The sequence below is a fragment of the Balaenoptera borealis genome (assembly GCF_965194805.1).
Source record: "Balaenoptera borealis genome assembly, chromosome: 2".
Taxonomy (NCBI): Eukaryota; Metazoa; Chordata; class Mammalia; order Artiodactyla; family Balaenopteridae; genus Balaenoptera; species Balaenoptera borealis.
Genome location: NC_138867.1, coordinates 59,010,403 through 59,031,086, shown reverse-complemented (window position 1 = coordinate 59,031,086; position 20,684 = coordinate 59,010,403). Strand labels below are relative to the sequence as shown.

General features: G+C 42.1%; 1 protein-coding gene across 2 annotated transcripts; it reads right to left on the bottom strand.

Annotated features, from left to right (window-relative positions):
* Positions 1–597: 597 nt before the first annotated feature.
* Positions 598–15,951, bottom strand: TMEM174 (transmembrane protein 174). 2 transcript variants are annotated; one of them, XM_082380374.1, is made up of 3 exons: positions 9,306–15,951; positions 5,332–9,115; positions 598–812 (listed from the first exon to the last, which is right to left on the bottom strand). In XM_082380374.1, the coding sequence occupies exons 1-2, from the start codon at positions 9,932–9,934 to the stop codon at positions 9,010–9,012; spliced, it is 735 nt and encodes a 244-aa protein (XP_082236500.1). In that variant the 5' UTR covers positions 9,935–15,951; the 3' UTR covers positions 598–812; positions 5,332–9,009. The 2 variants fall into 2 exon arrangements, with proteins under 2 accessions (XP_082236500.1, XP_082236501.1); XM_082380375.1 differs by lacking the exon at positions 5,332–9,115.
* Positions 15,952–20,684: the final 4,733 nt, after the last annotated feature.

Below are 20,684 nucleotides of genomic sequence, written 5' to 3'. Positions count from 1 at the left end.
GGGAAGTCTTTTTTGTTTATTTGGGCCATTCTGGTTCAGTGAGTGTAGTGACAATGAAATTTATTCAAGAGAACTTTAAGTCACGCCCTGGAAATACCAATTAAGTGACAAGCTGTCTGCTTTTCTCTCCAAACCCAGAATAGTCTGTTATCCTAGTGTAGGGCCTGCAGCAGAGCTGTGAGGGCAGTGCTAGGTCCTGGAGTGAGGCGATTTCCTCCATGGACCACAAGGGCTCTGAGCGCACGTGTACCCAGTGCCTGCTTCACTGCCTGCCAATAAGATGGTCTTCCTAAACGTTTGTTGCTCAAAGAGTTGAATGAACTTCTTTTTTTTTTTTAACATCTTTATTGGAGTATCATTGCTTTACAATGTGAATGAATTTCTGAGTGCCTATAATACTAACCCTGAATAATGCTTTTTCAACATCACACCTTAAGACAGTGGTTGACATGGGAATAAAACCCAATCTTAGAAATGCCTATGAAATAATTACATAATCCGCATAAAATGGGTCCTTTGTAGCTGGTCTTGGCACATTGCCACACTTAAAAGGAGCAGAATTAGGTTCCACTATGTGGAACAGACAAACCAAAATAATAGTGACTTAAACAAGATTTCAAAGTTTATTTCTCTCTCTCAAAAAGTTCTCTTAAAAGAACTCTGACGTAGATAGTCAGGCAGCATCATAGTCATTGGGGACCCAGCCTTCTATCTTTCTGTTCCATCTTTGTAACAAGTAGCCTCCATCCTCAAGGTCACCTCATGGTTCAAGGTAGCTGCTGAAGCTTCTGTGATCACATATAAGTCGTAGTCTTCAAGGAAGAAAAACAGAATGAGGAAAAAGAGAAAGTCAGAAAAGGAATTCCCTCAGCTATCTGTTTTCTAAGCAGTCTTTGAGGAAGCCCCTTCCAAAAACGTCTCCTTACATCCAGTTAGCCAGAACTTAGCCGTATGGCCAAACTTAGCTGCAAAGGAGGCTGGGAAGTATAGTCTTTTGCTGGGCATGTTGCCACCTCTCCCTCTCCCCCCAGTAACATAGGCCAGCAGTTCTCAACATTTTTGATCTTGAAAACCTTTTATACCTGTAAAATTTACTGAGGAACCCAAAGAACTTTTGTTTATGGACTATCTATTAGTATTTACCATTTACTATACTAGAAATTAAAGCCAAAAGAGGATAAAATATTTGTTTATTCATTTAAAAATTATAATGCACATATCAAATCATCACATTGTACACTTTAAATATCTTACAATTTTTTGTCAGTTATACCTCAATAAAACTGGAAAAAAATTAAAACAGCTCCAGGGCCTTCAAAAATATTAAAACATGAAAATTGCAATCATAAACCCTTTCTGTATTAAATAGCATATTTTTCCAAAGCAAAAAAAAAAAATGAGAAGTGATATTGTTTTCCATTTTTGCAAATTTGTTTATTATCTTACTTAACAGAAGACAGCCAGACTCATATCTCATATCTGCTTCTGCTTTGAATCTGTTGCCATATGTTGTTTTGGTTGAACACTATGAAGAGAATCTGGTCTCACACAGATGTGTAGTTGGAAAATACAGAAGTATTTTAAAAGTTTTTCAGGTAATTATGGATATTCTTGGATACCAGACCAAAACCCAGGTGGTAATTTCTGAAAGGCTAGTTGCAATGTGGAATCTGAAATTGTATCAATGAACATTTTGTACTCTGTTACATTAAAATCCATTGGTCTATCTTGTACACTGAGTTCATTTTTCCCACACGTGATTTTGTAATATCACGTAGTGGTCATGTGGAAAATATTCGTTCACTGAGTTGTACTGACCTTTCAAATGCTGACACATTTCATTATATAAATTTTTAGAAATTACATTTTAAAATATCAATACCGATCTCAAAAGAAAAGTCCACTTTTGGAGAAGTTGTCAAGCTCACGATGACAAATAGAAGTTTTCAAAAATTCTAATTTTCACTTGAAAGGTTGAATGTTATCATTGGCAACAAATACTGTCAGTTATTTCCCTTGAAGTGACAGGCTCACTTTGTTCAGTTTTGAGAACGTCTGCCAAATGCACGAGTGAATAACTATGGTGCCTCCTGCCACAGGCCTTCAAGGACCACAGGGTAGGCTGGGAAGTCAGTTGGGATGTCACTTGAGCACAGGGACCAGAAAGGTGACCCCCAAGGATGAGCCCCCCCGCCATGGCCTCCAAGGGGCTCTAATGAGGCACAGACACACTCTAGCCTAAAACTGTCCTCTTTGAGCTTTGTAGACAGCACACAAAGAGATCTATTTGCCTTCTGAAAAATTCCAAGCATGTTTGTGTTGCTCCTGTTCAGGCTGTTGAGGGATCAGGGCGTCCTTCCTGGATGAGGTGGGATCAGACCAGCCCCACAGGCCCCGGGGGAGGAGCCCCTGACCAATTCCAGGAGAGAAAGGGGCAGGGGGTGCTGCTGTAGCCACGATTCCCTCTCACACCCACTTGGGGTGGGGAGGGAGGGGAAGTGTGCAAAGTTAATCCCTGGAGCTCCTTCTGATGAGGAATCAGTTTACTTAGGTTGCTCTGTTTCACCTCTGAAGGTACAATGGTGGTGGCTCTTTGGTAAGTGAATGGCTGTCTGCTGTGAACAGTTTTTCAAGTGTGAAGGAGGAACCTGGGTTGAGACAAATCATCAAAGGAAGAACCCTGTGGAATCAGATTCATGACTCTGTGTGCTGCCGTTACACTGATGTTGGTCAGTGTTTTACCCCATGGGCAGAGGACTTTAGCAACAACATATATGTGTGAAAATTCTTCCACATACACAGTGAAAGCTGTGTTCTCTCCCCCAGGGACTTTGTGTGTGTGTGTCTATATAGAAGTGTTACTCATATTACATTGCATTGTGTCCACATAGATGTATGTATACATACCACGTTTGTTTCTATGTGTCTTGTGTGTGTTTACCTGTTACATGTATAAGCAGCAGTGGCAATGAAAATCATTTACCCTTGGACTCAAGAAGATGAGGTTAACATTAAAAGCACATGGAGAGAGATCATTTCCTTTTCTTCTTGTATTCTAAAAATAATTTTATGAACAGGCAATATTATGAACATGGTAAAAAAATTTATTAATTAGCATGAATTAAAGTGAAAAATAAGTCTCCCATCCTCTGCCCCAGACATGATTATTACCAGTTTTTATGTCTTCTTCAAGAGATATTCTATATATTTAAAAAAGAGTACGCACACACATACCCCTTTTTTTAAAAAAATGTGTTCTTTTATACTAATGGAAGGTTAAAACAGGAAAATCACATAGCTTCATTTCCAGCCCCTTGTGTGTAAGCACAGACTCCAGCACACATATTTGTGTCTATGATTTACACATGTGTAGGTTTTGTGCTGGGGGAAAAATTCTTTGTTATAAGAAAACTTCTGGAACCTAGAAAACTGACTTCCTTCCCAGTTCATCTGGTTATTAATCTTCCTAAAAGCACAAGACAAATAAAATCCCCATATCTGAGACCTTTGTGGTATCCCAGAGGCAGGTGAGAATCATTCCCATGGAATTGTCTTCACTTTCTGATTTGTCATCAGTTCTTAGGAGCAATCCAGTAAGGGTTTATTTAGTACAGCTCTCTGTTGATTTTATAACCAACTGCTGACTGCTTGGGACATAAAACTCTTGATGATTTACAAGTAGTGAGTGGGAAAGAAATCCATAAATCACATTCAATAATAAGAAGGTGTAGGTGAACACGCACACACACACACACACACACACACACCTTCAAAGGAAGAGTTGTAGGCATGACCAGAAAATATATTCGTTTTTAATTTGAAAATTGAGAACTCATTGGTAAGAGGCCCACAGTCAATAACCTTAGAGAGTTTAATAGTACCAGGTGGTATTTTAATGTAGAGCAAGAGGTTTTATTTCTTAGAGGGAAGACGTTGGTTGCCACTTTTGAAATGTTCAAAGGATTTTTTATGGTCTCTGGAGTAAAAAACTTTTTTTTTTTTCCGAAGAAGTTTCACCAACCAAGCCAGAAATACTGATGGTTATCAGTTTTCTGATATTATTGAAACTCTTGAAACTATTATGCAACAAATATTTCTCAAACACTCAAAGATTTTTTTCATGTAAATTTTTTTCTAGGACTGTGCTTAGAAAAATCTCTAATAATATGCTAAAAGTAGAAAAAAATAAGTTTCTAATTCCAGGAGACTCCTTGAGTTTCAGGGAACTGTCAGGGAAATATAAAGTAAAAAACCTTGAAAAACATTTTTGTTTGGAAAGTGAAATTTAATAAATATGATTCTGCTACCATGAATAGTTTGCCAACTCTCTGCCTCCAAAATATAGTATAATATAGACAGAAATTAAAGATCCATTTAGCCAAAAGCCAATCTCATTTGGATCCTGATTTCAAACAAAACAAAGAGGTAAAAAATTAAACAGAATAGAGAAAACTGAAGACATTGAATAATGACTAAATGTTTGAAGACATTAAGGAATTATTATAAATTTTTTGGGTGTAATAATGGTGTTGTATTTTTTTGGAGTTTTTATCTTTTAAAGATACACAATGAAATGTTTTAGGATGAAATCATTTGATGGTTTGGATTTGCTTTTTAAAAATCCAGTTGGGGGATTGTGGGTGGGAGGATAAACGAAGTAAGATTGGCTGTGAGTTGAGGGTGGGTAATGGTTACATAGGGTTTCATATACTATCCTCTCTAATCTTGTACTTGTTTGAAATTTTACATAATGAGAAAAAAAAAAGAGCTAAGTTGAACTAGAGTGGTTGTTATCTATTTGAAAAATTCTTCGTTTATTCATTTCGCATTTGTTATTCACCAGGAACCGAGCATCTGTAGAGGGCTTTGCGCGAGGCCCTTGGTGACCGTCCAGGGGTGTGAGCGGCGTCTGCAGACAGTGCCTGCTTGTGACAGGCGGGGACCCTACTGAGAACTAGGCTGGCCGCCCCCTTCTCTCGGTTGGTAAGAAGGTGTCTATCCCACGACCACTGTGAGGCACTCTGTTTGGGGGAGAAACACCAGCCCCCTGGGGGTGTGGACCTTCAGCTCTGCCCCACTCCACTGACCGGATAGTAAACAAGGCCAACGCCAAACCCCAGAGGGCTGAAGCTGAAAACAGCCACCCAAGGCCAGCTCATCACAAACAAGCGGTTTATTTTTATACTGTACAGCCCGCCCCCCAAAAAAGTGGGGGGGAGCACTTAAAGGGCAGTTTTGGAGCAGAGCCACTTGCTGCATTTGAAACTTAGACCCGTGCCTGGTTCAGTGGAGCGAAAGGGAAAACGATTGCCATCCCTGAAGGATACCTACCTCCCAGGGCCCTGCAGAGGGCGTGGCGAGACCCACACTGCACGAGAGATCAGCCCGAGAGGAGAAAGAAGTCTAAGAGCTTTGTGAAAGTTTCTTCCCTTTGGTGCCTGGGCCTCATTACCCAGGCTTGGAGGGTCCGCTCCTGTCCTATCAATGTTGCCAGCTGTCATCAGTGCCTCCAGACCAGAGGCCCAACCCAAACTGGCTCCCGAGAGATGTTAACATTTAGTTCTTAAGACACCCGTCCCCTTTGATTAACAAGACCTTTTGGCTTTGTTCTGAATGATGTGTAGATTGCCAGAGCATGCCCAGCCATGGCACCCCAGTGAAGACTGAGGGTAGAGGAGAGGGATGTCTCCTGGTGCTCCGGTCACTGACATCTGGACTTTACCAGCAAGGTCAGTATCACACCCTGTGTGCCTCTGGGTCTTGCCCTAACCAGGAAGTGTTCAGAATCAGATCACAGCTCCCTCTTCATTAAAACTCTTCAATGACTTCCCAATTGCTCTGCAGACACATACTAAGATATTTAACAAGGCTGACGGTGGCCCATGGGTTCTGGCCTGGACACTGGACCTTTCAGCATGTGCCTAAAGCTAGGGCCACATTCCACACCAGGAATCTCAGGGTGGATGGCACAGCTGGGACCAGACAGACCCCAATTCACTCTCCCCAGATCACAGCCCTCCATTCAGCCCTGATAAGATACTGAGAGAGAGAATGAGAAAAGGCAAATATCCGGACAACAAACCTGAAACTCTGCCAGAAGTGTGTCCCCGCTGGTCAAAGAGACCAGCGAAGACCTGGCGTCAGAGTCCAGGGGCCAGTTGGTGGGCTTCCCATTATGTTGGCCCCTGCAACCCCAAAAGGAAAACAGAAAGAGAGCATGGTGGGGTTGCTTCGAAGCCAGAGAGCTGGTGGATATAATTTCCCAGGTGCTGGAAGACAGCTCTGTTTGAGGGCTGTAGCGGCAGCAAAATCGAAAGGTTTACACAGCCGCTCCTCCTCCTCCTCTTTGTCTAGTGTCAGCTACTGTTCCTTTAGCTCCGGCCTCAGAGGTCCAGGGAGTCCGATGTCATGGCTGTCCATGTAACGGTGCTCCCGGGGTTATACAGGGCAGTGGTCCTGACTTCACTTTCCCAAGTCAGCTCTGGTGACCCTCCCGACTAGTCCAAATCCCTCTTACGGCTCCAGGACCCCTCTTGGGTGTCAGGGAATAAGTGATCAGTAGCTGTCTCTCTCTCTAGACTAGCCGTAGCTGCTTTTCTATGGGTTCGTTTTTTCAATGTTATATCCCCACTTGATGGCCCGGGTCCTGACACAGAGGATGTGCTCAATAAATAAGTGCTGAATTCCTATTTTCTGAGCCCCACCTCCCACCTTGAGCTGTCAGCTCTGGTGCACTGTCTCCAGAAGCATAAATTACCTCTGTGTTAGCACTTTGCCTTGGAACAGGGACAGCTGGTGCTGAATGATGGCAGCCTAGAGCTAAAAAGCCCCCAAGGCCACTTCCCTTCACATCGGACTCCAGGCACCACTGAGACAAAGTGGCTGTCCCACCGGCCCACCTTCCACACATGGATGTCCTTTCTTAACATCTCTTTCCCTTTTGAACTACCCTTGATGCTCATTGGAACCCAAATCCAGGAATATAAAGTTATGCGGTGGGCGAGGATGAGGAGGGAGAGGGATGAGGGAGGCAGGTGTGTAGGCATTGTCGGTGGGCATGCCACTGGTGGTGTTCAACTATGTCCCTGTCACCTAACGTCCTCCCTGAACTGATGGCCCTTAGCCAGGAGTCCAGTATTTCATGAATATGCTGAGCAAAAAGCTATTTTCTGTTAACTGAATCATATTTTTCCATCACCTGCTATCACTGAACATGAAAATGAATTCTCATACAAAGAGATTTCGTCCCTAGTGAGAGAGTGGCATGGACATTTATACACTACCAAATGTAAAATAGATAACTAGTGAGAAGCAGCCGCATAGCACAGGGAGATCAGCTCAGTGCTTTGTGACCACCTGGAGGGGTGGGATAGGGAGGGTGGGAGGGAGACACAAGAGGGTGGAGATATGGGGATGTATGTATATGTATAGCTGATTCACTTTGTTATACAGCAGAAACTAACACACCATTGTAAAGCAATTTTACTCCAATAAAGATGTTAAAAAAATAAAGTACAATATAGATACAAAAAAAAAAGTAGCAATGACCATTAAAGGAGAGTGTGTTACAGTATTGTAAGTCAACTACACTCCAATATAAAATAAAAATTAAATTAAAAAAAAGGAGATTTCATCCCTAAGATATAATACAAATCACAATAATAATATACCAAGCTTATGTTAATCATATCCTTGGAAAACTAGATACTTCTGATAAAGATTAGTAAAAATCACTCCATATACAAACACAGTACCAAAACTCTAAAGGATTGCTAAATCCTGGTCTTCCTTTGGGATGAGCCACCCACCCTTACCTTGAGTGGCCTACCTTTGTAGCCTATGGAAAATACTTTCTTTTAAACTCTGATGGTTTTATCTGTCTCTTCTAAAGCCTGTGAATCTGTTCTGGTTGTTAATTACACAGTCCAGATTATGGGAGATTAAGGGCACCAAAGTTTTTTTATAAAGAAGGTGAGCTTATCTTGACCATAAAGATTGTTTCCATGACATGATTTTCCAGGTGTTGACACAGCAGCTCTATTCTGTCTAATTTAACAGATCTCATCTACGTGTAGGGAGGTGCTCGTGTTCTGTTGGCCACTGGGTCCAGCACAAATCCCATGTTGGGGTGGGCACCTCAAGCTTCAGCCTTGCGAGAGAGAACATCGACAGCTGAGAGCCGCTGTGATGTGTCTCTCTGTGGTAACTTAAGGATTTATTGACATCATCGTCCTATTTTTTTTTTTATTAATTTTTATTGGAGTATGGTTGCTTTACAATGTTGTGTTAGCCTCCACTGCACAACAAAATGAATCAGCCATACACATACAGATATCCCCTTGCTTTTGGACTTCCCTCCCATTTAGGTTACCACAGTGCATTAGGTAGGGTTCCCTGTGCTATACAGTATGTTCCCAACAGTTGTCTATTTTATTAGCCAGCTATCTAATACTGTTCTAACAGAAGACATTATTGTATTCCATTTAATTCATTTATTTTTGCAGCCTTTAAGATGCCAGAGTCCTCAAGGGACACCAGATGGCAACCGAGTTCTTATACATATGAAGATCCCCAGCTGAGAACAGGAACTGGGAAATCTCCATTTGAGCCCGTTTTCTATTCCCTGCTTCCTTCCCCTACCCCCATTCTCACTACTGTGGAAACTCCCAAAGTCACAGCAGTAGTGATTTTTCCCTTGGCTACTGGAGCTCAAATTAAGACACCAGTGCGTTCCAGTGGGAAAGGGGTGGGTGGTGAATAAACAGGTGAAATTCCTGATCCTGAACCATATCCAGGGGATTTCTAGCTCGACCAGAAGGGCATATCCCCACCCTAGACTAATTTTTAACAGTCAGAGAGAGTCTACCTCCCACTTCCCCCTTCCCCGCCTCGAATGGTATCTGTCAGGCTTCCTGGGCTGCTCTGTTGTCTAACTTCTGAAGGTCACAGCATAGAACACTTCAGTTGTCAGCAAAAATCTAAAACTCTGTGCCCTCAGCCGCATAGTCTCTAGCGAGGGAGGGAGCATATTTCCTCATAGGGGGGAGGAGAGAAGCAGGCAGAGTCCTCATCTCCCAGCTGTGTCTCTTCTAGCTGCTCAGCATCAAGGCTGGTCCTGAAACGGGAGCAGAAAGCACAAGATGCATTACAGCCCACAGCACCACTCTCAGAACCAATGCCACCATCCTGGCAACGGGCCACACGGAGATCTGCAGTCTCCCACCGCCTTCCTTACAGACCAAACGCAGCCATAGACTGTGACTGCCACAGCTGGAAGGGGAGCATCCCCAAGGCACACATCCTACCTGTCATTTCCACCGCCCACGAAGGAAGGGTAGTCCTGGTCATCAACAAAGGCAGCATTCTCTGGAGGGTAGATGGTGTAGTACTGAGGAGGGCTTGGCATGGTGGCCACCATCCCTCCAGATGGTATGAGGCCACACGGGTTCACCACTGGCTGCAGGTAGGTGGTGTTCATCCCCATGGGCTCTTGAGAGCCATAAGGAGGAGGGATATACTGCACCACGGTGGCCCCATGGAAGGTGATGGGTTGGTTGATACCAGTGAAAACAAACGATTGTCCTCCTGCCAACTGCTCTGAGTCCGGGAGCCTCTCCTCACTTTCTTTGCACAATTGGCAAGAGAACATTTTGAACTTGCAGACGGCAATCAGGATGAATGTCACCCCCACTGACAGCAGGATGGGCCCAAGGAGCTGGGTCCATTCAAAGTGGGAGACTCCTTGGTGTTTGATCCAGCCCATGATGGTGAATGTGATCCCCACCAGTCCCAGGAAGATGCCTGAGAAGAGCAAGGTGGCCCCCGCCTTGTCGTCATCCGACACCTGGATGTCAGCAGTACTGGGTGTGTAAGGAGTGACCGAAAACACGTTGAGAGGGAAATCTTCCATGCGGCCACGGCCCTGCTCCATCATCCTTACACTTCTTCACGGGGAAAGAGGTTGTGAGAGCTCCTGAGAGCAGAGCAAAGGGATCCCAGGTTCAGATTAGTTATGGAAGAACTTTGGGCTTCTGTGGTTAACAGAGTAGAACATGCAGAGCCCTGAACTTTGTTTAGAAGAATAAAGGTCTGAGAAATGAAGCTTGAATCTTTCTCATATATTGTCAACAATTGGAGGCCTCTGATTTGCAATTCAGTGACAAGCTCTCTCTCTCTTCCCATTCATTCACTCATTCAGAAAGTTTTTACTGAGCCCATCTTATGTGCCAGGCAGTACTTTTTTAGATGTGTTAGGTGCTGCTCCAAGGCTCTGTTTGCATCCTACCCAAACCAAGATTGTAGAAATAGCAGAGGACCCCCCCCCCGCCAAGGGCCTCTGGTTGTGCAGGGGCCCTTGATGTGTCCACCACATGCTCAGGAATCTAACCCAACTTTCCTGCTGGGTCAGCTCACTAGAAATAGACAGAGACCTCTTTCATGACTGTCTGTTTTCCTTCCCACCCCAGGAATCTCTAGTTGTGATGACACTTAAACTTTCATAGCAACTCTCACGAAGCTCTGAGGTCCTGCTCTTTCCTGGCCAGCTCCAAGTGCCTTTGCTTTCAGCATTAGGGGAACAATTCCAGCTATGGGAGAGGAAGGACACCCTAGAGGCCTTTCCATGCACCACGTCATTGGCAGAGCATCAGGTATGACCTGGGGTCTCAGGGACACGCACTTCAGACCCTGGCTCGGTAGTGGCAGCTCAGCCCCCAGTTTCCATCGTGAAGTAAACAGCTGGATTTTCAAGTCTGCTGTGTTTTGCAACCAAACCCAAGCTGATTTCAAGAAGAAAACTTGCCCTTCAATGACATGATCTGTCATTCATTCATAACTACAGAACTTCAGAAGGGCCCCAACCAATTTCGTCCTCCACAGAATAGTAACTGTAGCCCTGTAACTTTCCTAGACAGATCTTCTTCAAACAGATGTGTCTCTTCAGGGGTTAAATATTATATCAGCTCCCTTCCGCAGGCATGAGCTCAAGGTCCAGGAAGAGTTGCCCCCTTGCCCTAGGGCAGGGCTTCCCAAACTTGCCTGATGATAAAAATCACCTGGGCCACTTTTTTTAAATGGCAACATGTGAGTTCCCAACTCAGCTCAACAGAACCAACATTTCCAAGGGAGAGTAAGTGCCCCAGGTGGTTCTTATCATCAGAAATCTTTGGAAACCCTACGTTTATCCCAAGTGCTCCTGGGAAACCAGGGGACTTTTTTTCCCCACCAAAATACCTCTCCCTGCTACAGGACAAGGCTTGTGATCTTCAACTTCACTGCCAAACAGAAGGGAAAGCAAGCAGGGGACCCCCTCAGGTATCTCCCCATGCGTGTCCTCCAGCAGCAAGGATGGAGTGGTGTTGCGATAGGAGTGGTCTGCCCCTTGCCCACTGGGATAGATCAGAGATCCAGGAGAGCCAACTTTTCTCTTTAATCATAAAGATTCTGGTCAGCTAGCCTGACATTCTTTTCAGGCTCTTAACCCCTGAGTTAACAGTTGAAACAGTCCCTGGCATTTAGAAAGAGCTAGGCTCTCAAAATTGTTCTTCTAAACCACTCAGTTTATGTTTCCCATTTGTCTTTAGCTACATCCACTTGCAATTACGACAACTGGAAACACTGAAAGAGCAGGGGAGAGAGATCACCTTCCTCTAAACAGCTCGTGAATCCAAAACTGGAATGGCTTTCAGAGCAGACTGGTGAGGAAATTCTAGTTATACTTCCTTTTTATTTTATTTTATTTTATTTATATTTTATTGAGGCATAGTTGATTTATAATATTATATTAGTTTCAGGTGTACAACAAAGTGATTCAAAATTTTACAGATTATACTCCATTTAAAGTCATTATAAAATATTGGCTATATTCCCTCTGCTGTACAATATATCCATGTAGCTTATTTATTTAATACATAGTAGTTTGTACCTCTTAATCCCCTTCCTGTGTCTTGTCCCCCCCTGCTTTCCCTCTCCCTGCTGGTAACCACTGGTTTGTTCTCTATATCTGTGAGTCTGTTTCTGTTATTCATTCGTTTTATTTTTTAGATTCCACATATAAATGATAACATACAGTATTTGTCTTTCTCTGTCTGACTTATTTCACTAAGCATAATACCCTCCAACTCCATCCATGTTGCTGCAAATGGCAAAATTTCATTCTTTTTTATGGCTGGGTAATATTCCATTGTATATATGTATACCACATCTTCTTTATCTATTGATCTATTCATGAACACTTAGGTTGCTTCCATATCTTGGCTATTGCAAATAATGCTGCTCTGAACATTGGGGTGCATGTATCTTTTTTATTGAAGTATAGTTGATTTACAATGTTGTGTTAGTTTCAAGTGTACAGCAAAGTGATTTAGTTATATACATATATGTGTATATATTTTCAGATTATTTTCCATTATAGGTTATTACAAGATATTGAATATTGTTGCCTGGGCTATACAGTAAATCCTTGTTGCTTATTTTATGTATAGAAGTTTGTATCTGTTAACCTCATACTCCTAATTTATCCCTCTCCCCCCGCCCCGCACCTTCCTCTTTGGTAACCGTAAGTTTGTTTTCTATGTCTGTGAGTCTGTTTCTGTTTTGTGCATGTGTCTTTTTGAATTAGTGTTTTCATTTTCTTTGGATATATACCCAAAGAATTGCTGGGTCATATGGTAGTTCTATTTTTAGTTTTTTGAGGAACCTCTGTCCTGTTTCCACAGTGGCTGCACCAGTTTACATTCCCACCAACACTGTACAAGGGTTCCCTTTTCTTCACATCCTCATTAACATTTGTTATTTGTGTTCTTTTTGATGGTAGCCATCCTGACAGCTGTGAGGTGATATCTCATTGTGGTTTTGATTTGCATTTCTCTGATGATTAGTGATGTTGAGCATATTTTCATGTGCCGATTGGCCAGGTGGTCATTTGGAAAAAATGTCCACTTAGGTCTTCTGCCCATTTTTCTATTGGGTTGTTTGTTTTTTCGATATTAAGTTGTATGAGCCATTTATATATTTTGGATATTAACCCTTTATTGGTCATATCATTTGCAAATATTTCCTCCCATTCAGTAGGTTGTCTTTTTGTTTTGTCAATGGTTTCCTTTGCTGTGCAAAAGCATTTAAGTACAATTTGTATATTTTTGTTTCCTTTGACTTAGGAGACAGATTCAAAAAAAACTATTACTGTGATTTATGTCAAAGAGTGCTCTGCCTATGTTTTCTTCTAGGAATTTTGTGGTTTCTCGTCTTACATTTTGCTCTTTAATCTATTTTGAGTTTATTTTTGTATAAGGTGTGAGAAAATGTTCTGATTTCATTGTTTTACATGTAGCTGTCCAGTTTCTCAGCACCACTTATTGAAGAAAATATCTTTTCCCCATTGTATATTCTTGCCTCCTTTGTCACAGATTAATTGACCATAAGTGTGTGGATTTATTTCTGGGCTCTTTACTCTGTTCCATTGCTCTATGTGTTTTTGTGCCAGTACCATACTATTTTGATGACTATAGCTTTGTAGTATAGTCTGAAGTTAGGGCGCATGATACCTTCAGCTCTGTACTTCTTTCTCAAAATTATTTTGTCTATTCAGGGTTTTTTGTGCTACCATACAAGTTTTAAAATTATTTGTTCTAGTTCTAGGAAAAAGGCCATTGGCATTTTGACAGGGATTGAATTGAATCTGTAGATTGCCTTGGTAGTATAGTCATTTTAACAATATTTATTCTTCCAATCCATGAACATGGAATATCTTTCTATTTGTGTTGTTTTCCATTTCTTTCATCAGTGTCTCATAGTTTTCTGAATATAGGCCTTTTACCTCCTTAGTTGGATTTATTCCTAGGTATTTTATTCTATTTAATGCAATTGTAAATCCTTAATTTCTCTTTCTCATAGTTTGTACTTAGAATATAGAAATGCAACAGATTTCTGTATATTTATTTTGTATACTGCAGCTTTACCAAATTCATCAGTGAGCTCTAGTAGTTTTCCGGTGGTGTCTTTTGGATTTTATATGTATAGTATCATGTCATCTGCAAAGAATGACAGTTTTACTTCTTCCTTTCCAATTTGGGTTCCTTTTATTTCTTTTTCTTATCTGATTGTTATGGCTAGAACTTCCAGTACTATGTTGAATAAAAGTGGCAAGAGTGGGCATCCTTGTCTTGTTCCTTATCTTAGAGGAAATGCTTTCAGCTTTTCACTGTTGAGAATGACGTTAGCTGTGGGCTTGTCATATGTGGCCTTTATTACATTGAGGTATGTTCCCTCAGTACCCATTTTGTGGAGAGTTTTCATAATAAATAGGGGCTGAATTTTGTCAAAAGCTTTTTCTGCATCTATTGAGATGATCACATTATTTTTAGTCTTCAATTTGTTAGTATGGTGTATCACCTTGATTGATTTGCAAACCTTGAACCATCCTTGCATCTCTGGGATAAATCTCATTTGACCATGGTGTATTGTCCTTTTAATACATTGTTGGATTGAGTTTGCTAATATTTTGTTGAGGATATTTGCATGTATGTTCATAGTGATATTGGCCTGTAATTTTATTTTTTTGTGATATCTTTGGTATCAGGGTAATGCTGGCCTTGTAGAATGAGTTTAGGAGCATTCTTTCCTCTGCAAATTTTGAATAGTTTGAGAGGGATGGGTGTTAACTTTTCTCTAAGTGTTTGGTAGAGTTCATCTATGAAGCCGTCTGGTACTGGACTTTTGTTTGTTGGGAGCTTTTTTATTATTATTATTACATATTAAGTTGCATTGCTGGTGATTTGTTTGTTCATATTTTCTATTTCTTCCTGCTTCAATGTTGGGAGATTGTACATTTCTAGGGATTTTCCCATTTCTTCTAGGTTGTCCATTTTCTTGGTATATAGCTGTTCAAAGTAAGCTCTTATGATCCTTTGTATTTCTGTGGTGTCAGTTGTAACTTCTCCGTTTTCATTTTTGATTTCACTGATTTGGACCCTCTCTGTTTTTTTCTTGATAAGTCTGGCTAAAGGTTGATCAATTTTGCTTATGTTTTCAAAGAATCAACTGTTAGTTTCTTTCTTTTTTTCTTTTTCTTTCTTTCTTTCTTTCTTTCTTTCTTTCTTTCTTTCTTTCTTTCTTTCTTTCTTTCTTTTTCTCTATTTCTGCTCTGATCTTTATGATTTTTTTTTCCTTCTACTAACTTCTGGTTTTGTTTGTTCTTCTTTTTCTAGTTCCTTTAAGTGTAAGATTAGGTTGTTTATTTGATATTTGTTTCCTGAGTAGGCATGTATCACTATAAACTTTCCTCTTAGAACTGCTTTTGCTGCATCCCATAGATTTTTGATCATTGTGTTTTCATTTTCATTTGTCTCCAGGTATTTTTAAATTTCTTCTTTGATTTCTTCAGTGATCCATTTGTTGTTTAGTAGCATATTGTTTAGCCTCCAAGTGTTTGTGTTTTTGCAGTTTTTTTCTTGTAGTTGATTTCTAGTCTCATAGCATTGTTGTTGGAAAAGATGCTTCATATGATTTCAGTTTTCTTAAATTTACTGATACTTTTTTTTGTGGTCTAGCATGCGATCTATCCTGGAAGAATGTTCCATGTGCACTTGAAAAGAACGTGTATTCTGCTGCTTTTGAATGGAATGTTCTATCAATTAAGTCCCTCTGGTCTAATGTGTCATCTAAGGCCAATGTTTCCTTATTGATTTTCTGTCTGGATGACGTGTCCATTGATGTAAATGGTGTGTTAAAATCTTCTATTATTATTGTGTTACTGTCAATTTCTCCCTTTATATCTGTTAATGTTTGCTTTATGTATTTATATGCTCCTGTGTTGGATGCCTATATATTTACAATTGTTATATCGTCTTCTTTGATTGATCTCTTGATCATTACATAATGTTCTTCTTTATATCTTGTGATAGTCTTGTTTTAAAGTTTATTTTGCCTGATATAAGTATTGCTACCCCAGCTTTCTTTTGATTTCTATTGCATGGAATACCTTTTTCTATTCCCTCACTTTCAGTCTGTGTGTGTCTTTAGATCTGAAGTGAGTCTCTTGTAGAGTCACTATATATATGGGTATATATGTATATGTATATGTGGGTCTTGTTTTTGTATCCATTCAGCCACTTTCTGTCTTTTGATTGGAGCATTTAGTCTATTTACATTTAAAGTAATTATTGATAGGTATGTACTTATTGCCATTTTGTTAATTTTGGGGGATTGCTTTTATAGTTCTTTTTTGTTCTCTTCTTCTTTTGTTCTTCCCTTGTGATTTGATGACTATATTTAGTGTTATGTTTGGATTCCTCTCTCTTTTTTTGTGTGTGTATTTATTATAGATTTTTGGTTTGTGGTTACCATGAGGTTTATATATAGTAATCTCTTTCTAGATTGATGGATGGATGGTTGGATGGATAGATAGATAGATACAGATATGATTATTTTAAGTTGCTGATCCCTTAATTTCAAACACATTTTAACAATTCTGCATTTTTACTCCCCCCCATGATTACTGGTTTTGACATATTTTACATCTTTTTGTTTTCTGTATCCCTTAACTACTTATTACAAACATAGACAAGTTTACTACTTTTGTCTTTTAACCTTCCTACTAGCTCTGTACATGGTTGATTTACCACCTTCACTGTATATTTGCCTTTACCAGTGAGCTTTTTCCTTTTGTAATTTTCATGTTACTAGTTGTGGCCTTTTCTTTTTCACTTAGAGAACTCCCTTTAATACTCCTTGCAAAGCTGATTTGGTGGTAATGAACTCTTTAAGCTTTTGCTTCTCTGTAAAACCTTTGATCTCTCCATTAAATCTGAACGAAAGCCTTGCCAGATAGAGTATTCTTGGTTTTAGGTTTTCCCCTTTCATCACTTTAAATATATTGTGTCAGTTCCCTCTGGCCTGCACAGTTTCTACTGAAAAGTCAGCTGATAGACTTATGGGCATTCCCTTGTACATAACTTGTTGCTTTTTCCTTGCTGCTTTTAATATTCTCTCTTTATCTTTACTTTTTGCTACTTTAATTACAATGTGTCTTGGTGTGGTCCCATTGGGGTTGATCCTATTGGGAATTCTTTGTGATTCCTGGACCTGAATGTCTGTTTCCTTTCCCAGGTTAGGGAAGTTTTCAGCTATTAAGATATGATGTTTTCAAATATGTTCTCTGCCCCTTTCGCTCTCTCTTCTCCTTCTGGGACCCCTATAATGTGAATGTTAGTATGCTTGATGTTGTCTCAGAAGACTCTTATGCTTTCTTTATTTCTTTTTATTCTTTTTTCTGTGATTTCCACTACTCTGTCTTCCAGCTCACTGATCCTTTCCTCTGTATCATTTAATTTATTGTTGATTCCTTCTAATGTATATTTCGTTTCAGTTATTGTATTCTTAGGCTCTATTTGCTTCTTCTTTATACTTTCTAATGCTTTGTAAAACTTCTCACTGTGTTCATCCATTCTTCTCCCAAGTTCTTTGATCATCTTTATGATCATTACCTTGAACTCTTTATCGGATAGATTGCCTATCTCCACCTCGCCTAGTTCTTCTTATGGGGTTTTATCTTGTTCCTTCATTTGGAACATATTCCTTTGTTGCCTCATTTTTCCTAACTTTCTGTTTTTATTTCTATGTATGTGGTAGGTCAGTTACATTTCCTGACACTGGAGAAGTGGCCTTTTGTAAGAGACATCCTACGCAACCCAGCAGTGCACTTCCCTCTTGTCGCCAAAGCTATATGCTCTAGGGGTGCTCCGCATGTGGGCTGCCTGGGTCCTTCTTTTGTGGTGGCTGACTACAGTCTGGCAGGTGTGGCTGGCCTCCAGTCTGTTCAGTTGCCAGGCCCTGCTTTGTGCAGAGGCTGCCAGCTGCTGGTTAGTGGAGCCAGATCACAAGGTGACTGGCTGTGAACTCCAGGAGGTCCCAGGGCTAGTTTTGGTTCACCGGTGGGCAGAGCCAGGTTCTGGGGTGGGTAATTGTGAGGCCAGGATTTCCAGATCTAGTGTCAGCCTGTTGTTGGGTGGGGCCAGTTCCTGACACAGCGGGCTGTGGGTTCCAGGGTGTCCCAAAGCTGATAATGGCCCACTTGTGAGTGGGGCTAGATCTCAGGATGGCTGGATGAGGAGTCCAAGGTATCTCAGAGCTGGTGTTGGCCTGCTGGTGGGTGGGACGGGGACCTGAGTTGTCCTAGAGCTGGAATTGGCCTGCTGCTGGACAGAGCCAGGGATGAAGGGGTGCTGGGGCTGGTGTTGGCCTGCTGGTGTGTTGGCTGAGTCCTGCAGTTGTCCTGAAGCCAGTGTCCACTTGCTGGTAGGTGGGGTTGGGGTCCAGGTGTTCCTGGGACTGGTGCCTACCCACCAGTGGGTGAAGCCAGGTGCTGAGGCTAGTGGCAGCCCACTGGCAGATTCAGGCCCTAGAATCTCTGGTTGCAGGGCCCAGGAGTCTCAGAGCTGGTGTCAGACCACTGTTGGGTGAGGCTGATTCCTAACACAGCTGGCTGTGGGGCCCAGGGTGTCCTGAAGCTTGTGTCAGCCCACTGGTGAGTGGGTCCAGAACCCAGGGCAGCTGGCTGAGGGGTCCAAGGTGTCTTGAGCTTGTGTAGGGCGGCTGATAGGCAGGGTTGGGGCTCAGAAGGTCCTGGGGCTGGTTCTGGCTTGCTGGTGGGTAGGCTGGGTCCTGCCATGGCAGGCTGCAGGGCTGTGGTTATCCTGGAGCTGATCACTGCCCACTGGTGGGTGAGGCTGGTCCCAAGTTAGATCCAGCTCACGGATGGGCAGGACTGGGGCCCAAGGGGTCCTGGTAATGGTGCCTGCCCACTGGGTCCTGGGGTCTCTGGGTGTCGGACCCTGGGGGTCCCGGGTCTAGTGCCTGTGCAGTGATGTGTGAGGCCAAGCTGTGGGCCCTCCAGTAGACAGGGCTGTGTCCAGGGGTGGCTGTGTGTTCAGAGAGTCTTAAGGCTGCCTGCCTGCTGGCAGGTGGGGCTGTGCTTGGCCTGAGGCATCCCAGTACTGGTGCCTACAAGTTGGTAGGCAGTGGTGGGACTGGGTCCTGAGGCTAACAAGCTAGAGGGAGGATTACAAAATGGAACTTGCCAGTGCCAGTGTCCACAAGCTCCCCAAAATAGCTCCTGTCAGTGTCTGTGTCCCCAGGGTGAGCTCCAGTTGCCTCCTGCCTCTCCAGGAGACTCTCCAAGGTCAGCAGGTGGGTTTAACCTAGATTCCTTTCAAATTACTGCTTCTGCCCTGGGTCTCAGAGTGTGTGAAATTTTGTGTGTGCCCTGTAAGAGTGGAGTCTCTACACAGCCCTCTGGGTCTCCCAATAGTAAGTCCCCCTGGTCTTCAAAGCCAAATGTTCTGAGGACTTGTCTTCCCCAGGCAGGACTCCCAGGCTGAGGAGCCCAGTGTGGAGTTGAGACCCCTCACTCCTTGGGGAGAACCTCTGCAATCGTAATTATTCTCTCATTTGTGGGTCACCAACCTGGGGGCATATGTCTTGACTATACCGTGACTCTGCCCCTCCTACATGTCTCGCTGTGGTTCTTTCTTTATACCTTTAGTTGTAGAAGATCTTTTCTGGTAGATTCCAGCCTTTCTCACCAATACTTGCTCTGTAAATAGCTGTAACTTTGGTGTGCCATGAGAGTAGGTAAGCTGAGTGTCTTCCTATTCTACCATCTTGTCTAAGCTCTCAATTCAGATCCCTCCACTTACACTTTCAAGGTCACCTTGACTCTGCCTCTCTCCCTAAAAACTCAAATTCTGTATATATATAGTAAATACCAATTTTTTAAAAAGCTAACAAGCTGAATTCAGTAGCATATTAAAAGTATTATACACCATGACCAACTGGGATTTATTCCTGGAATGCAAGAATGGTTCAGCATATGAAAACCAGTCAGTGTAATACACTACATTGAAGGGAAAAGACCCCATAGGCTCATCTCAGTGCACACCAGGAAAAAAAAAAAAAGTGTTAAGATTTATTGAACACTTACAATGCATCAGGCACAATTCTAGATATTTAATGTACATGGTTTCATTTCATTCTTTTAACAACCAGGTTACAATCAAGAGAACTAGGCTGATTATTAAGCTGTTGTGACTCTGCTCCAAACCCACCCCTTGATATTTTCCTTTGGTTGAGACTCTGCCAAGAACATTTCCCTTTGCCAGATGGTTCCATATTAGACTCTGCCAGTAGGGGGCACTAGAGGGAGACTGCAAGGTGGGAGGAAGGAGAAAGCAATTACAACTGATCCTTGAACCACAGGGGTTTGAACTGCATGGGTCTACTTATACTGGGATTTTTTTCAATAGTAAATACTACAGTACTACACGATCTGCGGTTGGTTGAATCCGCAGATGCAGAACCACAGATACAGGGAAACCACAGACACCAAGGGCTGACTGTAAGTGACGCATGGGTTTTCAACTGCGTGGAAGGTTGACATCCCTAACCACCCCACCACATTGTTCAAGGGTCAGCTGTACTATTTCGTCTTTTGCTTGCTGCTACTGTCTGTCACTCCAGCAGCAGTTCTTCATCCTGGTAGGAACAGTTCCAATTTCCAGTTTCCCTCCACACATACACCCAGAGCCAGCCTCACTGTGCCCCTTCAAAAACACCACCACCTGCCAAACAATGCTCTCTCCTCAGAGGTTCTTTCTTTTTTTTTTTTTAATAGATTACTGGTTTATTTT